Source organism: Sinocyclocheilus rhinocerous, unplaced genomic scaffold (genome assembly GCF_001515625.1).
Source record: "Sinocyclocheilus rhinocerous isolate Xijiao unplaced genomic scaffold, SAMN03320098_v1.1 scaffold2468, whole genome shotgun sequence".
Classification (NCBI taxonomy): Eukaryota; Metazoa; Chordata; class Actinopteri; order Cypriniformes; family Cyprinidae; genus Sinocyclocheilus; species Sinocyclocheilus rhinocerous.
The window spans coordinates 369355-392201 of record NW_015655382.1 but is presented as its reverse complement, the minus strand read 5'-3'; the positions used below and the strand labels follow the sequence as shown (position 1 = coordinate 392201).

General features: G+C 38.1%; 2 protein-coding genes across 2 annotated transcripts in view; one reads left to right on the top strand and one right to left on the bottom strand.

Annotated features, from left to right (window-relative positions):
• The first annotated feature begins 1124 nt into the window (after window positions 1–1124).
• On the top strand, window positions 1125–10518 carry LOC107717977 (UBX domain-containing protein 6-like). Its single transcript, XM_016524889.1, has 11 exons — window positions 1125–1331; window positions 1949–2100; window positions 2181–2245; window positions 5359–5487; window positions 5560–5657; window positions 5744–5819; window positions 5894–5978; window positions 6055–6274; window positions 6360–6490; window positions 9260–9408; window positions 9484–10518. Exons 1-11 carry the CDS (start codon window positions 1249–1251, stop codon window positions 9607–9609), a joined length of 1314 nt encoding a protein of 437 aa, XP_016380375.1. The 5' UTR covers window positions 1125–1248; the 3' UTR covers window positions 9610–10518.
• A 4275-nt stretch (window positions 10519–14793) lies between these two features.
• Window positions 14794–22847, bottom strand: part of chaf1a (chromatin assembly factor 1, subunit A (p150)) — a 20306-nt gene continuing 12252 nt past the window's right edge. The window contains exons 10-16 of the mRNA XM_016524888.1: window positions 21000–21080; window positions 20799–20900; window positions 20480–20726; window positions 19905–20046; window positions 15886–16183; window positions 15721–15802; window positions 14794–15639 (exon numbers count right to left, since the gene is read on the bottom strand). Coding sequence (XP_016380374.1) covers window positions 15515–15639; window positions 15721–15802; window positions 15886–16183; window positions 19905–20046; window positions 20480–20726; window positions 20799–20900; window positions 21000–21080 — 1077 coding nt within the window. The 3' untranslated portion in view covers window positions 14794–15514. The remainder of the gene's footprint in view (window positions 15640–15720; window positions 15803–15885; window positions 16184–19904; window positions 20047–20479; window positions 20727–20798; window positions 20901–20999; window positions 21081–22847) is intronic.

Genomic DNA, 22847 nt, shown 5'->3' with positions numbered 1-22847 from the left:
GGCAACAACAATACTACAGCGAGGATAAAAGTTACGCCTTCTTTCTTTGCTTGAACATTTGGGCGGTGTTATGCAAATCTTCCCAGATCGTGACGTAGGTATGTGGGGGCGTGTTAGAACGAGCCGTTTTAGGTAGGCGTGGCTGACTCTTAACTTTTATAAAGAATATCTCTTTGGATTTGAGACTTTAGTCTTTGCAACTTTACAGATCTTCTTTATGCACCAAGAGCTTGTAACACTCCAAAGAGAAAGGAAAAAATGAAATTGCATCATATGAACCCTTTAATTCCCGAACGATTATTTTAAAGTATTTTTACTATTATTATTTTTAAGTAGTTTTGAGGAATAAATATTTGGCATATACTCACGCTTAAGATTTTTAAATAAAACAGTAAATATTAAACACATGTATTTATTTCTTATAAAAGATTTGTTTCACAGACTGTATAATGACATCTTACATATATATATATATATATATATGATTTTTTTTATTGTTTCCCACCTGTATCATCTGTAGAATTTAGAAGTCAATTTTTAAAGATATTATTTTCATAAAATAGTAAATAAATAAATAAATATAGTGAACGGGACTGGAGTGTAAAGCTGAAAAATGACTAACTATTTTGGAATTATGTGGATTTTTTTTTTTTTGACAGTTCAATTTATGCATAAGAACCTTCTTGAAGGCCAGTACATCCTTCAAAATGGAAAAATTTCATGTAGAACAGAACGTTTTTTATTTTTATTAATGAAACAGAAATTACACTACCTTCAGAAGAACATTAAAGGCATAAACAAAAAGTTTCACATGTAACAAAGAAGAAGAAAAATATACATACAAAAAAATGGTAAACAGAAGCAAAGTAAACAAATTAATGAATAAAATAAACGAAAATAAATAAATACATGTTAAATATGATTTTACATAAATAAATTAAATTAGATGATAGATAGATAGATAGACAGACAAGGGGAGGAAAGCAAATCACACCTTATAATAATAATAATGATGACAAAATGCTCGTAATAATGTTTTAAGGATGTCACTCCCCTCCGCTTGATGTCGCTAAAACCCAATGTTTGCGTCACGATCGCGTTATGAGCATGTTTCCGGTTGAGAGTCTGTCCTCTTCCTGTTGTGAACACGTCGCTTGGGTGGTGGCGTGTCTGACAGTTATAAATAAACCAGAACAACATATTTTTCATTTTTGAAAAAAATTTTTTGCACACAGTGTATCGCTAAGAATGAAGAAGTTTTTCGACGACTTAAAGAAGGATATCAAATTCAAGTCAGTAGGGCCAGGAAAGAAACTTACAGATGACGGCAGGTAACAGTTAACAGTTCAAAGATCAGATGTTCTTGAGACCTGTCATGACAACCACACTTTTACATTAATCTGAACCTTAATTAGACATAATGAGTTTTTATGATCAGATCACGATACATCGAAAAACATGTTTTCTTATTATAGACTTTTTCGCATTTGAAACTGTTAAAAGTGAAAGTTAGCTATTATTTTACACCTGAAATCTATTGTAATGTACAGAAATCTGAACAAAGTGCATCTATACCTGTCTGACTGCATATCTGCAGATGAAGCGTGGAAACATGTATAGTGTGTGCTAAATGTATCAGTGTTTTTACTGTTTTAACTAACATTACACAGAATAATATCCGGCTTGTGAGTTTAACCTTATAGCTATAAGTACTGATAGGGTAACAGGCTTAGTAAAGGTCTCGAGTTAGTCACGTGGGAGTGGTTTAGTCACTGCTGCTTCAGTGATGTTATTGGTTACAGCAACGGTTTTAAGCACAGATATGAGTGGGAAGAAAAATCGATAATTTTGACCCATACAATGTATTGCTGGCTATTACTACAAATATACCCCAGCGACTTGAGACTGGTTTTGTGCTCCAAGGTCACATATTTGGTTTCTCCTGCAGCTCTAAACCTCAAGCCCCACAGGCTCCTCACGGAGCGCCCAGAAAAGCGGCCACTGAGGGTGCGCACAGAGCAGGGGCCGCGGCCCTCGCCAGGATCGAGCAACAGCACCGGCCGAAGGTGCAAACGTCCCACGATGCCATAAGGAATCAGGGTAGATTATTACATTTTTTTTGTACTCAGAAATCAGAAAATATTAGGGAATTTTAGTCACATTTTGTCGTTGTGTTTCAGTGAGGCGAGAACTTGAAGCAGAGGCGGCTGCCACAGCGGCCAGTCTGAAGAACACTGATGTCGAGGCAAGTCTGGCATATGCAGTTTTTGTCTGCATTTAGCTGGCCGATTTGACTTTATTCTGATTCAGGATCACGTAAAACCAAATGTTTTTGCTGATATGTTGACTGAAAGTTAGATTATGTGATTGGTATTTGGTCATGTGATCTAAACATGGTAGGCACTTATAGCTTTATTTTTATTTGAAATACGTTGCATTTTAAATCAACTTCCAAATGTCTGTTCAGTAGTCCCTATAACATGACACATTTTAATTTGTGGTGCTTCTAATTAAAGGCAGGGTATGTGATTTTTCAAAAACACTTTAGAAAACTGATTCGGGCCGAATAGCAAAACAAACTTGTAACCAATCAGCAATAAGGGGCGTGTCTACTCGTGATGTGGAGGAGAGAGCTTTCAGTGCATGGGACGGACATTAGCCGAGCCGAGCGACAGAAAGATAGAGATGGCGGATAAAAAACAAAAGAGGAAAACGTCTGCGGAACGATAAGGCAAGAAGTAGGACCCGTGTAAATATCGGATCAGCTTTCCAGCGCTGGAGAGAACTGAAGGAGCGGAGGCCTGCGATCGGACGCCGAGGTTGGTTTGTTTCTTCTCAATAGGTGAGTAACACCGTGTCTACAACAGCTATAGTCTGCCAACACTGGACGCGATCAAACAACCGTTGAAAACCATTTGAAATTTGTGTCAGCACGTCATAAATAGAACCCGGCAGCAGTTTTCTGTCGGGATTTGTTGCGCCGCGCCGCTCACGTCCGTAGACACGGTGTGTAACATTGGTTTTACTTTGTTTCACAGAACTAAATGTTGCCTGGGTTGTGTACGTATGTGTGGGGCGGAGCTATCAAAATAGGGGCAAGACCCTTTTGGGGTAGGGGCGTGTTTGCTTTGGTGATTTCAAATATCAACATTGGCTACCAGAAATCACTTACTCTGCCTTTAAGTGATAAAAAGCAGTTGCAAATGTTGTACAAAATAAATATCACCACTACTCATCTTTGCACCAAGAAAACATGCAACACTTTGTTTTACTACCAAATTTTATGTAATATCTAATTATTATGTTAATATTTAACTTACACTGGAAAGGTTTCCATGATCTCTCACGAGATCACAGCAAAAAGTCTCATGATTTATTTCACGACATGATGCATGATGGGATATACCAAGGCTGGAATAGCACTCCGGATATATGTAAACCTTTTTTAGGCTACTTATAGACCAATTTCGGTGTTTGCAAACAGTGATGACTTTTTTTGTGGGCGGAGCCTATCTGGTGGCAGAAAAATTTCAGTTTTAAAGTAGCAGTCTATGGAAGCCATGGAATAAAAGAATAAAAAAGGTAATTTTGAGTTTATATTTTTCTCGCAATTCCGAGATTATATCTCACAATTCTGATAAGGGAAAACAACTCTCTTTTTTTTCCTCATTCTCTCTTTTCCACTCAGAATCATGAGTTTAAATACCACACTTCTGGATTTTTCTCCTCAGAATTTACAAACTCGCAATTGTTGAGTTAAATCGAGTTATTCAGAATTGTGAGATAAAATAGGTAAATGTTATGTAAAAATGTCTTAAAAATGTATGCTTTTAAAGTAGGGTAATCATAGCAGGTTTCATCCATAGTCTGTCTGTTTAACGTCTGCGTTTAGCTTCAAATGGCATCTTTGAGGACAGTATTCTATAAAAATTATTTGCATTCTTATTCTGACATCCAAAGGCACAACAATACATTTTTCTCTTATTCCATGTATTTTACCCGTTTCCCTCTACTTGTTGCCAGTGTTTTTCTGCCACCACTATGTGCATGTGAGTGTACATCATTTTAAACCTTTTTGTCAAAAGTATTATTAACTTAATTTTTAGCTTGCCACAGCATGCGGTCCAGACGTGAGAAGAGAGAGAAGCATGGCTTCGAAATCACGTAGTAATGTCGGTTAGCTACATACAGATTAATCTAATATAGGATGCGTTGGGATATTAATATTTATTAACATGCATATTACCAGTGTTTAGTTTCATGCTCAAATGCAATGCCCGATATTGACTATCTGAGCTATTTGAGACAGTCATAAGATGTTTCTAAATACTGATGTTATAATAATGCAATAGTGCTTTTTTCATCATATTTGTTCAACAGTAGGCACACTTCAATTAAAATTGTTCGTATGGCTTCGAAAACGCGCAGGCGATTTCAGGAATCACTTGATAACGTAGATGAAAATATAGCACAAATCTGCCATAAACATTATAATGAGAACATTATAGAATGTGAAATTCTGTCTTCTTTCCTTGCCGCTGTTCCATAAGCGCCACCTGCTGGCAGAGAGTGAATTTGTTTCATGCAGATATGTTTTATGTATAGTTTCACAAAACTAAATCGTTACAGTCCTAATAAGAGCCTTTTTGGAGGCCACTCCATCCTTCAAAATGGTTCTCTTTTGGCGCTTTTCCACTGCGTGGTACGACTCGGCTCGGCACGACACGGTTCGGCTCGGCACAGTTTGCGTTTCCACTGCAGTTCAGTACCCCTTTACAGGGGGCGGGATTATGTCGTTATAGTTGCGCCGCCTCTACTACCACGACTCCGAAAAAAAACTTTTTCATTCCGCGTCGCCCCATCAAGCTCTCGCTGGATCCGTTCCTCTGCTATCAACGAGAGGAACGTCTGTACTTCCTCAGACAACGAAACAGCCACTTTTTGGTTGCGTTCGATCATTCGCTGGCTGTGCTGATTTTAATCTAATGGTTCTGTTGTGTTTGTGGTGCAATTTCAGTGACGCAGGTAGTGACGATTCTCTCCGGCCAATCCGTGATCAGCAGAGTTTACACGTCACGTTTTGGTAACGGTACGGTTCACTTGGAACCTCAACCGAGGTGGTACTAAAAAAAAGTACCAGGTACTGTACCCAGTGGAAAACCCCCAAAAAGTGAACCGTACCGTGCCGTACCATGCAGTGGAAAAGCGCCATTTGTGTTCCATAGGAACTGTAAACAAATGATGATAGAATTTTCATTTTTGAGTGACCTGTCCCTTCAAGAGTTCAGATCCAGTACAGGGTCATTTCAACAGCAGCATTACTCTCTTACTGACCGTATTTATTTGTACCTTTTCAAGGGGGCCTGTGTTCCACAAAAGGATCCATCTTGTTTCTCAGTGCCGGGAGTTTTCTTCATCTGTCCTCTCACTGGAAAAACCTTAACAAAGACTGAAAAAGAGATGCACATAAAGGAAGCCATTCTAATGGTGAGCTTATTACAGCCAAAATCTTGAAGAGATTCCATTTGGAAGTTACTGAACATTCTTCTTTCTTCTCAGAGCTTCTCAGAGGATGCGATAGAGGCCTCCATTATGATGATTCACACCTTTAATAAAGACAAAGAGAAAGTAAAGGCTGCCGTTGACGTCATTAGCAAGTGAGGACTATTTAATTCAAACTTTGCACGACAGTATCTCAGCGTGTTTGTATAATGTTCAACTGAAACTCAATGTGTGGACACAGGTACATCGAAAACATCTGTAAGAATCCGACTGAGGAAAAGTACAGGAAGATCAAACTTAGCAACAAAGTGTTTCAGGTATGAGCGTTTTCACTGTCAGGATTGAGAGAAAAAAGCAAATTCGCTCATATTTTGTTGTTTTCCTCATAAAGGAGAAGGTCAGTGGGATTGAAGGATCTCGCGAGTGTCTTCAGGCGTTAGGATTTGAAAGCACCACATTGCCGGTGGACAGCGAAGGTAATATATGAAGAGCATTATATTTAAATGTAAAGTCTGTAATATCTTTGACGCCAAGTCCTCACATGTCTCTCAGACAGGACTGAGGAGTTCCTGGTGTTGCCGGCGCAGGAATCAGAGGCCCTGGAGCAGATGAAGGCTCATTTGGAGCGGCTGCAGAAGGGCGAGCCGGTCAGAGCCAAGCTGGACCGTCAGCCGCAGGTCTTCAGACCCTCACAGCAAGCCACACACTTCCAGCTTCCTCCAGACTTCTACAATCTGACCGCGGAGGAACTGAAAAGAGAACAGCAACTGAAGTAAAGAATAATCAACAACAGTAGCAGTTGTGCTGTCTAAGCCAATAAAGTCTCACCGTGTTTTTATGATCTTCCGTCATGGCAGGAGTGAAGCCGTGGAGAGAAATGCAATGCTGCGAACGAAAGCCATGCGTGAGAAAGATGAGCAGAGGGAGAGAAGGAAGTACAACTATGCGCTTCTGAGAGTGCGGTTACCGGATGGAAATATACTCCAGGGTTAGTAGTTTATGTATATATTAGGGCTGTCAAAATTAACGCGTTTATAATGCATTAACGCAAATACATTTGGTAACACTTTATTTCGATAGTCCACTTTAGACATTCTATTAACAGTAAGTAACTTTGCAACTACATGTCAACTAGCAGTTAGTAGAGTATTAGTAGACTGTCTGCTTAATATCTTCTAACACTTTCTTTGTCAACTTATTCTACTAACCCTAAACCTACCATAACAGTCTACTCTTGAGAGTTAGTAGACATGTAGTTGCAGATTAATGAGAATTAGTTGACATGTAGTTGACATGTAGTTACAAAGTTACTTATAGTTAATAGAATGTGTAAAGTGGACTATCGAAATAAAGTGTAACCATACATTTTAACAGCACTAATTTTATTGACGCACGATTAACGCAGCGCAAATTTTCTGTTTGGAGAAATGGAGATACACAGTGCTGCCAACTAGATTTAGCTTCTTTTTTTCCCCAAAAAAAAGCAGCGCTTTCAGTTAAACCAGAAATTATGTTGCTTCTCTAATTTTACATGCAAGTATAGCCGAAATCACAGCACAGCTATTGTCTTTATCTTATGTGTAGCCTATTTGATTTTATCAGACTACGGCCCGATTATAAATCAGGATTTTTGTGCAGATTAACGTCTTGGAAGGGAAAGCTGGTTATGAGCTGGTCTCCGGTGCATCTAGCAACCAAGGAAACGTGAAAAAGATTAATCAAGTAACTTTGTTTTGGGAAGCCTTTTTCTGCAAGTGTCTGGAAAAACGAGCGCGTCTGATTTCGCTCCCTTGGTGACGTGGCAAAGGGATCTCATTATAATATTACTGCCCCTTAATCTGTAAAAGTTTACACCCACGGCGCCGTCATTTGATTTCGCAAGCGACAGCGGTGTACCAGTTCTAATGCCACGGGGAGCAGCAGCTCATTTGCATTTAAAGAGACAGGCACGAAAAAAACAGCGTGTTTCTGCTTCCACTCAAAATAGGCATTTTCAAAATGATATAATAAATGATCTGTGGGGTATTTTGAGCTGAAACTTTACAGACACATTCTGGGGACACCAGAAACTTATATTTCATATTGTAAAAAGGGGCATAATATGTCTCCTTTAATGGGTCGCGTTTCAGTCACTATTTCATATTCATTCCGTTGTATGACAACAGAAACAGTAAAATATATAAATGAAAACGGTTTTATTGAGAATTTGGCTGCATTAAAATACAGTTTGTGGGCACAGAGAGGCAAACAAATGTAATAATAACTAATAAATGTACAGCATGTTCCTGAGCTGCCCTGTAGTGTGAAAATGTAAACAGGCTTGTGTAAGTAAATTGCTCAGTGCAAAGAAAGAGAAGTAATGGGAACCTGGTATTTTTCATGTGTCTAATAGACATGAACAAGTTATTTGAAAAACATCTATGACCTTTGAAACATGTCTACTCTTCATGCTCTATGTTGAGTATGGTTTTACTAATAATCATACATTTGCATGAAGCATCCATATTTGTCCATGCCAATGTTGTTTAGTGTATTAAAAACTTGAGAAGTGTTCATTTAAGGTACATTTAGAACAGATAAAAATGTGCGATTAAGTTGCGATTAATCACAAGTTAACTCATGACAATCATGCAATTAATCACGATTAAATATTTTAATCGATTGACAGCCCTAGTATATATATACATAAAACGTATAAAATTAGTGGCATACATATTATGTGTGTATCGAGGTATATACATACCAATAGCAAGCAAGAAAAATCCACCTATGAGAATTATGCTCATCCACCTAGTAGTAGTCCATCTGTCCAATATGTAGTAAACAGAAAAGTTTAGGAAAAATAGTGCAAAAATGAAATAAAATAAAAAATAATATATTAAATATATCAAATTGAATTTAAAAATTAAATTGTTTTATTCTAACCAAATATTTTCCCAAAATATTTAACGCAACTGTATATTTTTATAAATGAAATATATTTTTAATATTTTGTATTGTAATTTATTGTAATATAATAGTAAACAGCAAAGAAAAAAATAGTGTAAAAATTAAATTAAAAAAATATAAAATTGACTTTATAAAATAGTATTAAAACAATTATTGTATTCCATAGTTTAACCTAATATTTTGCCTATACTATTTATCACACATTTTTATTTATAAATGATTTTTTTGTTGTTGTTGTATTATAGTAGTACACAGAAAAGTTAAGAAAAATGAAGACAGAACATATAAAATTAGTGTTTTATTCTTTTGGCAGCCAGAACCAAATATTTTTTATTGTTATTTAACACACATGTATGTCTTTGTAAAAATATTATATTACATTTTATTTAGTCTTATATTGTAATATAGTAGTAAACAGAAAAGGAAAAAGTTTTAAAAAACACAATTGTCAAAATAGTAAAATAACTTAATCCTGAATATAAAATAAGATTAATCTCAATTATTCTGTTCACAGCCATTGTTTTAACTAATTATTTTCCTCATAATAATTAACACCAATAATATATTCATTCTAAATTCAAATTTACTATATATATATTTTTTTTTTTTAGGAAAAGGGGTCTTTCACAGAGGCTCCTGGCATAAAAAGTTTGAATGACACCCCATGGTCTCAAATAACATTTTTGGTCAAAAACAAAAGTTGCACATTGACGCATTTAAACACTCCAGAATGCTTTGCCCCATAGATGTCTATTGTCTTTTGACAAACTTGTTCTTCAGCTTAACTTCAATTTGAAATGCTCTGCAGGCACTTTCCTGGCGTGGGAGAGGGTGGCAGCGTTGTACCAGTTTGTGCGTGATTCTCTGGAGAACGGCTGGCAACCCTTTGAGCTGATGGCACCCGGAGGACAAAAACTAAAGGATGATGAGGAATTGGCTCTGAATGAGTGCAACCTGGTAAGTCAAGTTTAAACAAAACAGTCCACAATGTTTAATTTGATACAAAATGATCAATTTGTTTTCACCTTCCAGGCCCCAGCAGCTCTGCTGACCTTTTCATGGGACGCCGCAGTGCAGGCAGACATCGCTGCCGCTGGAGGAAAGACGGCTGTTCTGCTTAAAGCCGCACTGTCAGAGAACATCAAGACCCTGAGCTGAACATTTAGTCTCCCCAGTCACTGCTGTCCCCGCCTGCGCTCTCTCGCAAGTTTCTCTCCCATCGTCCACCACCACAATCCCACACGGTTTCACAGGATGGGCCTGATGCACTGATTGTGTCCACAGCATGTGTTAGGTGGATTTATATGGTGCTAAACACAGCAGTTTTTCCTGTCAGTGATGTTATGAGGAGCGTTAGCACCTTATGGGCCAATTTCCAAACAATCTGTCGTATTTTATAATGCATTGTTGCTTGAGGTAACATGACCAGTCATTATATGAGGGAAGATGCTCAGTTCGATTGGAAATGTTCTGTGAGAGGATCTGTTGTAATGTAAAGCACTTTTTAGCTACTGCTGAGAGAGAAATCTTGATGTACCATGAAATCCCATTGTGGCAACAGAAGCACTGATCTAACATGAGCTCTACCAAGTTCTGTCTTTTGTGGTATTAATGTTTTGTTTCCTGCTTAACATAAATGAAACTACGCATGAATGTTACAACGCAACTTAAATTAGACGAAAAGCTCTGGTCTCCAACAATATACTTCCTAATGCAGATAAATGTCCACTCGTTTCGCTTGTCACCATGGCCGTTAATTGACTTGCATAATTAAGCCCAAAGTATACTTCAGTTTTAATGCATAGAGCACACGCAGCATACATTTCATCCAGATTTTCAAATTTTTTGCACTAATTATTTTGTCCACAAGGTGGCAACACTGACCCGGCCTATTGGTTCATAGTTAAAAAGAAACCCATAATATGGAACGTTTTGCAACTCTAAAGTAAGCCGTTTTCTGTGAACGTGAGACTTCCGCTTCATTTGCTTCTGTGTGTAAACTAGAAGAATAACAAAGTGCAGTAAACGGTAAAACTATTTGCGCTACAAACCAGTGTGTTTATGGTTAATATTTAAATAATATAAAACATTAGTTTGGAATATTAAGCAGCATAATGACGCTTTTTGTACAGGTAAAATAACTGGAAGTAATTGACACCGGAAGCCTCGCATATTTACAAATGGCCACGCACGCACTTGCGTTAAAAATAAGATGGATAACTTCTGGAGAGAAATAGCGCAGACACTAGATAAGTTTTAATCTTTCTAGTCTGTTCACACACACTAACAAATGCTAATAAAAGAAATATACCTTGAAAGGCTTCGCGATGGCGTCAACGGTCCACCTTATTTTTAAACGCAAAAACCATTTACTGTGAATGTGCGACTTCCTCTTCATTAGCCGCTGTAGGTAAATAACTTTAATGCAGTGTAGTAAACTGTAAAAAAAAAAAAAAAAAAAAGCTAGATATGATAAAGTTTGAAGCTTTAAATGTAAATAATGGTTTGAAGCGCCGACTTTTCAATTGAAATAAATTCTTACGCTACAGATTCTTGAATATCCTGTTACTTTGGAGCATTTTAGTTGGACATTCGTCTAACATTTTTTAAATGTTTCCTCTAGTTTCAGAACGTTAATTCAAAAATAACATTCACGTAATGTTTGCAAAACTATCAAATTGAACGTTCCCTTAACGTTTGCATAACCGAGAAAAACATTTTAAAAACATTTCAGAGAATATTCAGAAATAACATTTTCATTTAGTAATTTTTTTTTTGTCATTTTCATAGGCATAGTTTTTTTTTTTTTTATGTTCTTTTATTTTTATTTATTAGTTTTTGTTTATTTAGTTATTGTAGTAATTCAAGTTAAAATAACTGAAAATGAGAAATGTTGCTTTGGCAATTAGCTGAAATAAAATTAGTTTTTTATATATAGTATTTTATTTCAATTAACAAATATGTTATTTTTATGGTTTTAGTTTTAGTTGACTGTAATAACCCTGTATCTGAATGTTATTTTAAAAAAATTTAATTCAAATAAAATATAAAAAATAAAATAAAATATAAAATAAAATACAAATGTATATATAATAAAATAAAATGTCCCACATTGGCACACGTTACAATGTGCCCCGAGCCGATCAGGATGTATTTGAGTGTGCCCAGCACACAGGCCTCGAGCTTTTAAGCTTTAGTGTTTCCATGATACTATTTTCAGCCATTCAGACTGAAGTCATCATTAATACATGCTGCCGCACGGCAAAGATAAAATATTGATGGGGGAGCCCTCCAACGGTGTCCCCTCTAAACAAGGAAGCTTTCCACGTTGTGGCTGCTTTCTCCTCCAGAGAGGGATATACAGGGGAGGAGGCCGAAAGCGGGGCATTAAAGGGAAGACAGATTAAACAAAGGATGGAAGCTGTTTGTGCTTCCGCCGCACGTTCCTGGGCTCGTCTCGCTGCACACACTCTATTTTTGGAAGCCTCTCTGGACCAGACAGGAGCAGAGCCTGTACCATCATGGCATTTTAATCAGACCCACAATGCATCTCTAACTGCACCCAACAACAGGGGAGTGCTGCAAAAACACAGCACTGCAGTTAGTGAAGCAGGTATCCACGAGCCATGCAGTCAGGATTACTTCTGCTACTAATCAATGCTTGATTAACTCAACTAGTTACAAGTCACTTCCCTTCAGTTGCACATGAAGTCTGCAAAAGGGTTCAAATCTGAAATAAAGAACATAAGTAAATAAGTAAATCTGGCATGCTTTGTGTTAATATTAATATGACATTTGGTAACACTTTATTTTAAGGTGTCCTTGTTACACGTTACATTACTTTCTTTGATCTTTGGGTATGTGTAAGGGTATGTTATCATTTATGTATTGTATATTGGTATTTGTACATTGATAATAGCAGGGTTTTTGACAATATGCACTAAATAATGCACAATATGCACTAATATGCACAATTACTATATATATATTTTTTTTTTTAGGAAAAGGGGTCTTTCACAGAGGCTCCTGGCATAAAAAGTTTGAATGACACCCCATGGTCTCAAATAACATTTTTGGTCAAAAACAAAAGTTGCACATTGACGCATTTAAACACTCCAGAATGCTTTGCCCCATAGATGTCTATTGTCTTTTGACAAACTTGTTCTTCAGCTTAACTTCAATTTGAAATGCTCTGCAGGCACTTTCCTGGCGTGGGAGAGGGTGGCAGCGTTGTACCAGTTTGTGCGTGATTCTCTGGAGAACGGCTGGCAACCCTTTGAGCTGATGGCACCCGGAGGACAAAAACTAAAGGATGATGAGGAATTGGCTCTGAATGAGTGCAACCTGGTAAGTCAAGTTTAAACAAAACAGTCCACAATGTTTAATTTGATACAAAATGATCAATTTGTTTTCACCTTCCAGGCCCCAGCAGCTCTGCTGACCTTTTCATGGGACGCCGCAGTGCAGGCAGACATCGCTGCCGCTGGAGGAAAGACGGCTGTTCTGCTTAAAGCCGCACTGTCAGAGAACATCAAGACCCTGAGCTGAACATTTAGTCTCCCCAGTCACTGCTGTCCCCGCCTGCGCTCTCTCGCAAGTTTCTCTCCCATCGTCCACCACCACAATCCCACACGGTTTCACAGGATGGGCCTGATGCACTGATTGTGTCCACAGCATGTGTTAGGTGGATTTATATGGTGCTAAACACAGCAGTTTTTCCTGTCAGTGATGTTATGAGGAGCGTTAGCACCTTATGGGCCAATTTCCAAACAATCTGTCGTATTTTATAATGCATTGTTGCTTGAGGTAACATGACCAGTCATTATATGAGGGAAGATGCTCAGTTCGATTGGAAATGTTCTGTGAGAGGATCTGTTGTAATGTAAAGCACTTTTTAGCTACTGCTGAGAGAGAAATCTTGATGTACCATGAAATCCCATTGTGGCAACAGAAGCACTGATCTAACATGAGCTCTACCAAGTTCTGTCTTTTGTGGTATTAATGTTTTGTTTCCTGCTTAACATAAATGAAACTACGCATGAATGTTACAACGCAACTTAAATTAGACGAAAAGCTCTGGTCTCCAACAAAATACTAATGCAGATAAATGTCCACTCGTTTCGCTTGTCACCATGGCCGTTAATTGACTTGCATAATTAAGCCCAAAGTATACTTCAGTTTTAATGCATAGAGCACACGCAGCATACATTTCATCCAGATTTTCAAATTTTTTGCACTAATTATTTTGTCCACAAGGTGGCAACACTGACCCGGCCTATTGGTTCATAGTTAAAAAGAAACCCATAATATGGAACGTTTTGCAACTCTAAAGTAAGCCGTTTTCTGTGAACGTGAGACTTCCGCTTCATTTGCTTCTGTGTGTAAACTAGAAGAATAACAAAGTGCAGTAAACGGTAAAACTATTTGCGCTACAAACCAGTGTGTTTATGGTTAATATTTAAATAATATAAAACATTAGTTTGGAATATTAAGCAGCATAATGACGCTTTTTGTACAGGTAAAATAACTGGAAGTAATTGACACCGGAAGCCTCGCATATTTACAAATGGCCACGCACGCACTTGCGTTAAAAATAAGATGGATAACTTCTGGAGAGAAATAGCGCAGACACTAGATAAGTTTTAATCTTTCTAGTCTGTTCACACACACTAACAAATGCTAATAAAAGAAATATACCTTGAAAGGCTTCGCGATGGCGTCAACGGTCCACCTTATTTTTAAACGCAAAAACCATTTACTGTGAATGTGCGACTTCCTCTTCATTAGCCGCTGTAGGTAAATAACTTTAATGCAGTGTAGTAAACTGTAAAAAAAAAAAAAAAAAAAAGCTAGATATGATAAAGTTTGAAGCTTTAAATGTAAATAATGGTTTGAAGCGCCGACTTTTCAATTGAAATAAATTCTTAACAAACCAGTGTTTAGAATTACGATAATAAATGTAATATTTATAACAAATACCAGTTTGCAATATCATGGAGCGCAGTAGATTGTTTTTGTAAAGCGGCTGACACCGGAAAGCTTGCACAGTCAAGTTAAAAGTGCGCCAAATTTTACGTTAAAAACAAGGTGAATACTTTGGGTATTAGACTGATTCTGTTGCAGAAGATCATTGTCACATGCTTGTTTCTTTATTAAACCATGCTATTTTAAAAATGATCAGTGCTTGTATTTTACACTATTTTGTCAAGTATAAAATGTTGTTCTGTTGCATTTGATGTAATGTATGAAATAAAATGCATTGTCAGATGAGTGTGTGAAAGAAACCAAACGTCATGTGATCACTTGGAAGAAAAACGTTCGTTAACAACATATTAAAAGTTGTTCATTTTTAAATAATGCTTTATTTAAACAAGCTTTGTAGGAAACCCATTACAACTGCAAACTACGATGCAGTTTATTCGAGACAATTAAGAAAACACTTCGCTTTCGAGACAATTAAGAAAACACTTTGCCAAAAGAAATGCCAATGCTGCTGTTTTTTCCCCATATTGGACGGCCACCTACTATTTTAGTTTCTACACCATTTTTCAAAAAAACAAAAATAGTATTTACACCACGTATGGTAGCCTGGGCAATGCAATGCTGTTTTTATACAAAGCCTATTGGAAAAGAAAACAAGGGAAAGACTTCTGGTGGGCTAAAGAAGTTACGATGGGGGTAGAAGAAAGAAAGAAACAGAAATGGAATATAAAAGTGCAATATATTTCAATTGTCATTATTTTTGAAAGACATACATTAGTTCAAGTATTCTGAATGAAAAAAAAAAAAAAGGATTTAAAACAAGGTGCCGAGCACTGAGCCCAGCAGAGCATCAACCTCCTGATTGGTGTCAGAGCTGATGAATGTACCAGCAGAGCTTTCAAAAAGTGGGACCTCACCTATAAAGAAGAACGGTACACCATCTAACAGACCTCCACTTAAAGAAGAGGAGACAAATGATTCATTCTGGGGACCTTTAATACTGTGTGATCCTTCGAACTGTAGATCAGATTTTGAGCGTCTGGTTCACGTGCATGCAAACCCAACAGGAAGGGGTCAGATCTCAGGCAGTGGCTGGGGTGAGGCAGGGTAGGGCAAGAGCAGCAGTTTCGGATTCATTCGTGTCCATGGGCTCTGTTTCCCCCTCGGTTTGTTGCAAGGACGTGTTGGCATCCTGTTCAGAGGATCCTAAGAGGAAAAAAACACCTTTATCAAGCTTATTCTGGCAGATTTGTTTGTTGTCAAGCTTTATTAGCAACATATACCAACCAGATTGTTCCCCAATGATGATACAATCATCGTCTTCATCTTCAGTGTCTGCTTGGAAGCCATCGGTCTCCATGGCCTCAGTCTGAATTTGTTGTGTAAAAAAACTGCAAAATTAGCAGAAGACAAACAGTAAGGAAAAAAAGTAAGAAAGTCTTCACCATGCACCTGTTCGGAGTCGCCACATTTCTTCATGTACTTCGTGATGGAGTGGCTGCTGGCGCTTTTCCTCTTGTTGGAGGGTGTGGTGGAGCTGGACGCGGTGGGCGAGTTGCCCTGTGAGCCGGCGTGCTCGTCGCGGGTGATCTGAGCGCCGGAGGTGAGGTAGGTCCACTGGCAGGGAACGGGCAAGGCCTCCTGAGAATGACGGGCCAGAACTTCTGGATGCACATACCAGCAGCATCGTCTGTAAGTGGAGCGCTTTTTGTACACGGCGTGCTCCTTTATGATACGCCTGACGTGGATCCTTTTGGCAAACCAAAACAATATGCTTAGAAATGTGTTTTGTGTTGCTTCGTAATATTCTGACATGCTGCCAAAAAAACTGGAAGCCAATGACAACATGTTTTCCAGGCATTAGGCAAACGAGTAATTGATTTACACAGAAATATACAACAAAATAGCCACATATTTCCAAAGGAATTTATCAATAGTGTGTTGCAGGAATGATGACTGCTGAAACCCAGATATTTTCACTTTTATTCTGGCATAAAATGCATCAGTAATGCCCACTGTTATTTTTCTAAGTTTGTATATGCCTTTCAACAGGCGGTTGCTAACAAGTGACTAAAGGGAACTGCTGATGTTATCGGGGACATTAAATGTTATCACACAAAACAGGAAAACTCATCTGACTCACTAGTCCACTTTTAGCTCTTGCAAACTACTCAAACTTTCCAACTTGTAGATTTTAAATAAAGACTGAAAGAGTTAGAAGCTTAAAGGATTAGTTCACTTCCAGAATAAAAAAATCCTGATAATTAGTGGAGGCCAACGGGTTGAAGGTCCAAATAGATGAGCATTTGCGGTTAAAACGTATACAATTAAAAAAAAATTTTTCAGAAAATTACCGATCGTTTCACTAGATAAGACCCTTATTCTTCGGCTGGGATCGTGTAGAGCCCTTTGACGCTGCATTGAAACTGCAATTTGGACCTTCAACCCACTGATCCCCATTGAAGCCCACTAGGGTAAACGTACCTATTAAGCTAACCAAATTCTACACTGAGACATTTTTAGTGCACAAGATATTGGTTTCGGTACAAAAAAAACAGAACACAAAAATCAAGCAACAAGGCATTCAAGTCGATCAGTTATATATTCATAATGAAGTGCCATTTAAGCACATAGCTGAACATGGACTAGTCTAGATATTGCAAAGTAACGCATTCAAAAATCAAATAATACAAACCAATAAAACATTTAATTCATGTCTTTTGTATCTAATGTAATTATTTCCCACATCCAAGTTCTAGGTTATAATATGCAAAAGTCTGAACATTAATCTCTTAATTTCACAGTAAGTAGTGAAACTTACCCAAAATAAAGGCTTAAATATCTTAAAAATGCACATTTAAGAAGCTACTCTTTTGGTGAAAGTTTTCAGACAGCTTTCAGAATGGCTGCCAGGCAGTGTAAACACATGGATACTCATATATCGGTGCACTGATCTGATTGACTTGAAATTACAGGAGGTATGTATTAACAAACATCAATTTGTTAAGACATCAAGTATGATAATACATTATTGTTTCAAATATGGAAGTGTGCTTAATGGGTACGTGAGCTTAATAGGTATGTTTACCCTATATGGAGAAAAATCCTGGAATGTTTTCCTCAAAAACCTTAATTTCTTTTTGACTGAAGATAAAAAGACATGAACGTTTTGGATGACATGGGGGTGAGTAAATTATCCGGAAAATTTAATTCAGGAGTGAAATAATCCTTCAAAGTCATGCAGCCATGGTGTAGTTAATTTATATCCCAACTAGCTTTTTTATTTCTGTATTTATGCTTCAAAATTAATAAAAGGTCTGCTAATTTTTAAAGATAGGTAAAATTATGAATTTTTGTTGATCACAGCATTTATTTTCTGCAATAATCCAAAAGCTAATGGAAAAATCTAAAACTTTAAGCCCGGGACACACCAAGCCGACGGTCGGCTGTAGGGCAATATCGGTAAGCGTCTGTCGGGATAGTTTGTTGGTTAGCTGATTTCTTTGGGGTGTTCCACATGTCGGCAGCAGTTTGCCCGATTCAGCATGTTGAATCAGCGTCGGGGCCGTCGGGCGAGTGAGAACTCTGATTGGATGCTCAAGTTTAGCGAACGAGTCAGTGCTCGAGATTTAAAGGTGACAGTGATGAAAACGGGCAAGTAAACGAAGGTGGCAAAGACAGAAGGCTGTTCTAATGTTACGTGATCTTTCCCAAGCATTCAAATATGTGAATATTTTCATAACAACATGAGCCACTTAAAATGAAGTTAGTTATCAACATAACTGATATTCAACATGGTAAGCAAGCGCTGCTTTGTTTACATTTCGTATATATGCGTATATCCTTGTTTCAGTTTCTCCTTTTGAATGACGAATATTAGGGCTGCACGATTAATCGAATGCTATTGTCATGCGCATCTTGTCAGGAAAGCCGGTTCTGTAATCAGCAGTTAATCTCCATCACGTGCTTTCAGGTGGAGCAGAATTTAATACACAGAGCCGTAGTTCACTGACAAGCTACGCAATATTGCATTCATTATCGCAGACGATTTAATAGCGCGATAATAAAATCGAAGAAATCGTTCTGCGATAATGACAGCTGTTTGCGTATCTTCTCAGTGAACTACGGCTCTGTGTAGTAAATGCTGCTTCATCTGAGAGCACGTGAAAATACCACATTTAATAACATGTTTTTACTCCAAACTCACTTCATAACGTCAGTCGAGTGTTGAAATAAATCCTTCTGTGAGATGATGCGGCTTCTTAAACAGAATAATTAAGGCACACAATATTTCATTGTATTCTAAGCAGTGATAATGGCTATGTCGATTAGCATTTCATTATAGATATACTTTATTATGATGAAAATTATAATACGAAGAACTCTGATAAACCATATATTGTCGTAGTCCTGTGTTTATTAGTCACGTTGAATCAATGAAAGCAGTTAAATATTCCGTTTATTCAGCTGCAGCGATAGGCATTTCCTGGGTTTCTTCTGCAGGGCGTATTTGGAGTTTACGCTAGAAAGCGCCCTCTGGCCTTCGGATGGAGATTTACTTTTTTTTTTTGTTTCACAGAATTAATCGTTGCCTGGGTTGCGTACTTATGTGTGGGGCGGAGCTGTCAAAATAGGGGCGTGTTTGTTTTGGTGATTTGAAATGTCAACATTGGCTACCAGAAATCACTTACCCCACCTTTAACAAACTAATAATGAAAAATAGTTCCAAAGCATTTATTAATCTTAGTTAATGTTGATTCCAACACTTACTAATACATTATTAAAATCAAAAGTTGTAATTATTAACGTTATTCAATTAACCTGAGCTAACAGACTAACAATAAACAGCTGTATTTTTAATGATAAAGATTAATAAATACTTTAACAAATGTATTGCTCATTGTTAGTTAAGAGCCCCTTTCACACAGTAATACCAGTAAATTGCCGTAAAATTCCCGGAACGACTTTACCAGTAAATACAAAAATGCACTGTTCGCACAGGCAATGATATTACATCTTTTTACCAGTAAAGCACCATTCACACACCAGTTTCAAAATACCAGTAAATTCTGTGACATAACTGGAATTGACCTCTTAAGACACTGTATTAGACTACTTCAAACCGAACTACACAGCGTGGTGTAAATATGTCATCTGCGTCAGAATGTTATGATTGGCCCAGAATAGACGCCTTATGTCAGCGTGCTCATACCGGTAATCTCGTTCAGTGTTCACACGGAGCACATTACCGGTAATATTACAACTTTTCTTACTGGTAAATTGCCGGAACGAATTTACCGGTATTTTAGAAAAGGACCTGTTCACACATGATCTCTTAACGGTAATTTACTGGTAATTTACCAGCAAAGACCGTATATGTGAAAGGGACTAATGTTAATGCATGAAATATAGTTAACAAATGGAACTAGGTTGATGCTAATTTTCAGTATGACACTGTGAGGCTGGGTTACCTGGGTGGGACGATGTCAGTAAAACTCAGAGGGCTTTCTGTGGGTGAGGATGCTTGCTGGCGACAGAACTCCAGGAACTCGTTGATTATGACCTTACTGCTGTTCACATTCCCATGCAGCAAGGGCAGCAGCTGTGACAGCACTGAAGAGAAGTGAAAAATGCATTAACAGCACAACAAAACATGTGAGAGGTTTTGCAGTGCAATTGTATTTAAAGCATATAGTGAAGACAGTTCCAGCTTTGTTCAAGTATGCAAACTTAAAAGTGGATAATGAAAATATTCATGTGTGCCCATTTTTGGGTGTGAATTTTCACTGGTGATTCACACTGCTTTGTTGCACCACTCATGGTGTGCGTGAATAGGCTGAAAACGTCCTATAATACAGTGTGCGCACTTCATCACAAAGCAAATGCCATCCTTGCATGATCTTACACTTGAGCACTGCATGTAGAGGCTCATTTTAACAATAGAATTTCATAAAGCAACATAGACTGCAGATGAGAAAACTTTAGCTTCTTAATTTGTCTATAATCTACCAGGCATATAACAGACAAGCACACATGCTGTACTCACGTTTCTCACTCCTCTGTTGGCGTGAGAGTTCCTGTTCAGGGGTGCAGGGCTCGTCTCTGGGTAAAGGCTCAAGCATGCAGATAGCGTACGGTTGCAGGAGGTCCAGCGCAGGCTCTTCCCCGTCCCACAGGCAGCCGCGTACCACCGCCTCCAACACCTTCACCTTTCCTTTAGACATCAGCTCATGCTCCCATTCACGAGCCTTCATCCTCTGACGCAGCTTCTGCTTCTCTGGATCTCCACCCTCCTGCAAGAGCAGCCCGTTAGCATCATGACTTGACTGAAAGGGGCGACTGAAGAAGGGGGACGTTTAAAATACCTCATCTTCCTCAAGTGCTCCTTCCCCTTCAGACAGATAACCGTGGGGCACAAAGAACCCATCATCATCGTCGTCATCATCTCCTCCTTCATCGTCATCATCCTAGAAAGAAAAGCCAGGTTGAAGTCAACACCATATTCAAACATACAGACAACAATGGCTAATTTGTCACTACAGAAATAGTGATGTCATATCACTCACCCCCTCACTATGTGACAGAGACTCTCCTGGCTCCTCTTCTTCCCACTCTTCATCACTGTCCACCTCATAATCCAGCAACTCCTGATAAGACAAAAACTTCGTTACTATGGAAGCTTTGGTAAATAATAAAGTCATAATTATACATTTCAAAGCAGCTTCAGAGAAAACCCCCATGTTCATGTTTAGAATCCTAATGCCTTCATGCCTTATAGTTGCATTTAGCAGGATAGAGCTGGGTAATTTAGTTTACATTTTGCAACTTATTCATGCAATCAAGCAGCTGTGATTGCTGTCTCTCCCAACATGAGTATACCACATGTACATGGATATACATACTTGTATATCCAACTTTATATAAAGTGTAGGGCAATAATATAATTAAATTTTTTCACAATGAGATAAAGACGGAATTGACCGTTCGCAAAGACCCACCCCTCCTTAGTTACTGTTGCCATCCCTGACAAACAATGCTGCTCTCACACTACAAATCATGTTCTCACACAGCGGAAAATACATCGCAGAGCAAAGAGGACACTGAAAACATGCCGACAGAGAATACAGAGCAGGTTACTTCTTATATGAAACAAGGTCTCAGGACTCTCAGCTTTTAAATTGTTATTTTTAAAGAAATTCAAACAATAATACCGTTTTGTGGCTCTTCAATGTGTCGTGACAGATCACTGTATTGCCTTCAAACACGTGAACCGATCACCATCTTTTCATATTTACTTAAAGCACGAAATGAACATGAATAAAAATCAGAAAAGTATTTTATTTCAACCGCGGAACACACCATTTTTCAGGTTTAAGTTCACCGAAGTTAATCTACTCTCCTGTCTGATTTGTGGTTAAGGCTAGAAGGGATACAGCTGCGGCTACTGGGCATGCGCACTTACATATTTTCCGAGCCAACAATATAACGTGAAATCTATGAAAATGGTTTTAAAAAGCACATGGCACCATAGTTTCATCACTTTATAGTGTCGCAATGACTGTCTTTTTGCAGTAAAGGATCTGTCATAGTTTAATGAGTGGGAAGATGACATGAAGCAATGCGAGGTTAGCTGCACTGAAAACAGATAAGCGCACATGTGCATATACAGCTCCCGATCAGGCGAAGTTCACGGGATTTTGTCCACAGAATGATAAGAGCACACGTTTTAACATATTATTTTATTATTTCACACTCAGTATTTTAACTTAACTCTTTCCCCGCCATTGACGAGTTCTCATCTTTTAGAAGAAAACGCTTCTAAACGCATCTTTTAGAAGAAAAAGCCAAAGACGAGTTTTTACAGCTTTTCTTGTTTTCACTGTTATACACTTGGCGGCGCTATTCGCTGGCGGTGGCTGGCAACTTTTTTCAAAAATGCTGGCGGGGAAAGAGTTAAGCACTGCAAGCCATGCATACAGCGCCGGACATGGACAAATCTGGTGTTGAAACCGGTAATCGGCCCATGCCTAACACAGTATATTCAAAAGATGTATTTGTCACATCAACTCAAACCATAGCTGTTTTGTGGAACACTTCTCATGACAAACACCTGACTGATCAGACAGTCTACCTGTGATTACGGAGTGCTTGATTTGATGCAGACCTGACAGAGTGTCAGTACTGCACCTGATCATGTCTGAATGATCATGGAAGGTAAAATAATGATCACAACTATTACATCATTTTAATTGTGCATCCCAAGCCCATGCTAGTAATAAAAAAACAGCCCAAAGTAGCGCAATTACCATGTCCCAAATATAAAAATGTCATCTCTAAAATACATATTTTACAGTCACTGTTATGCACATTTATCAAACACAGCTCAAATGCTTCCCCTACTAGTGTGGCCCAAA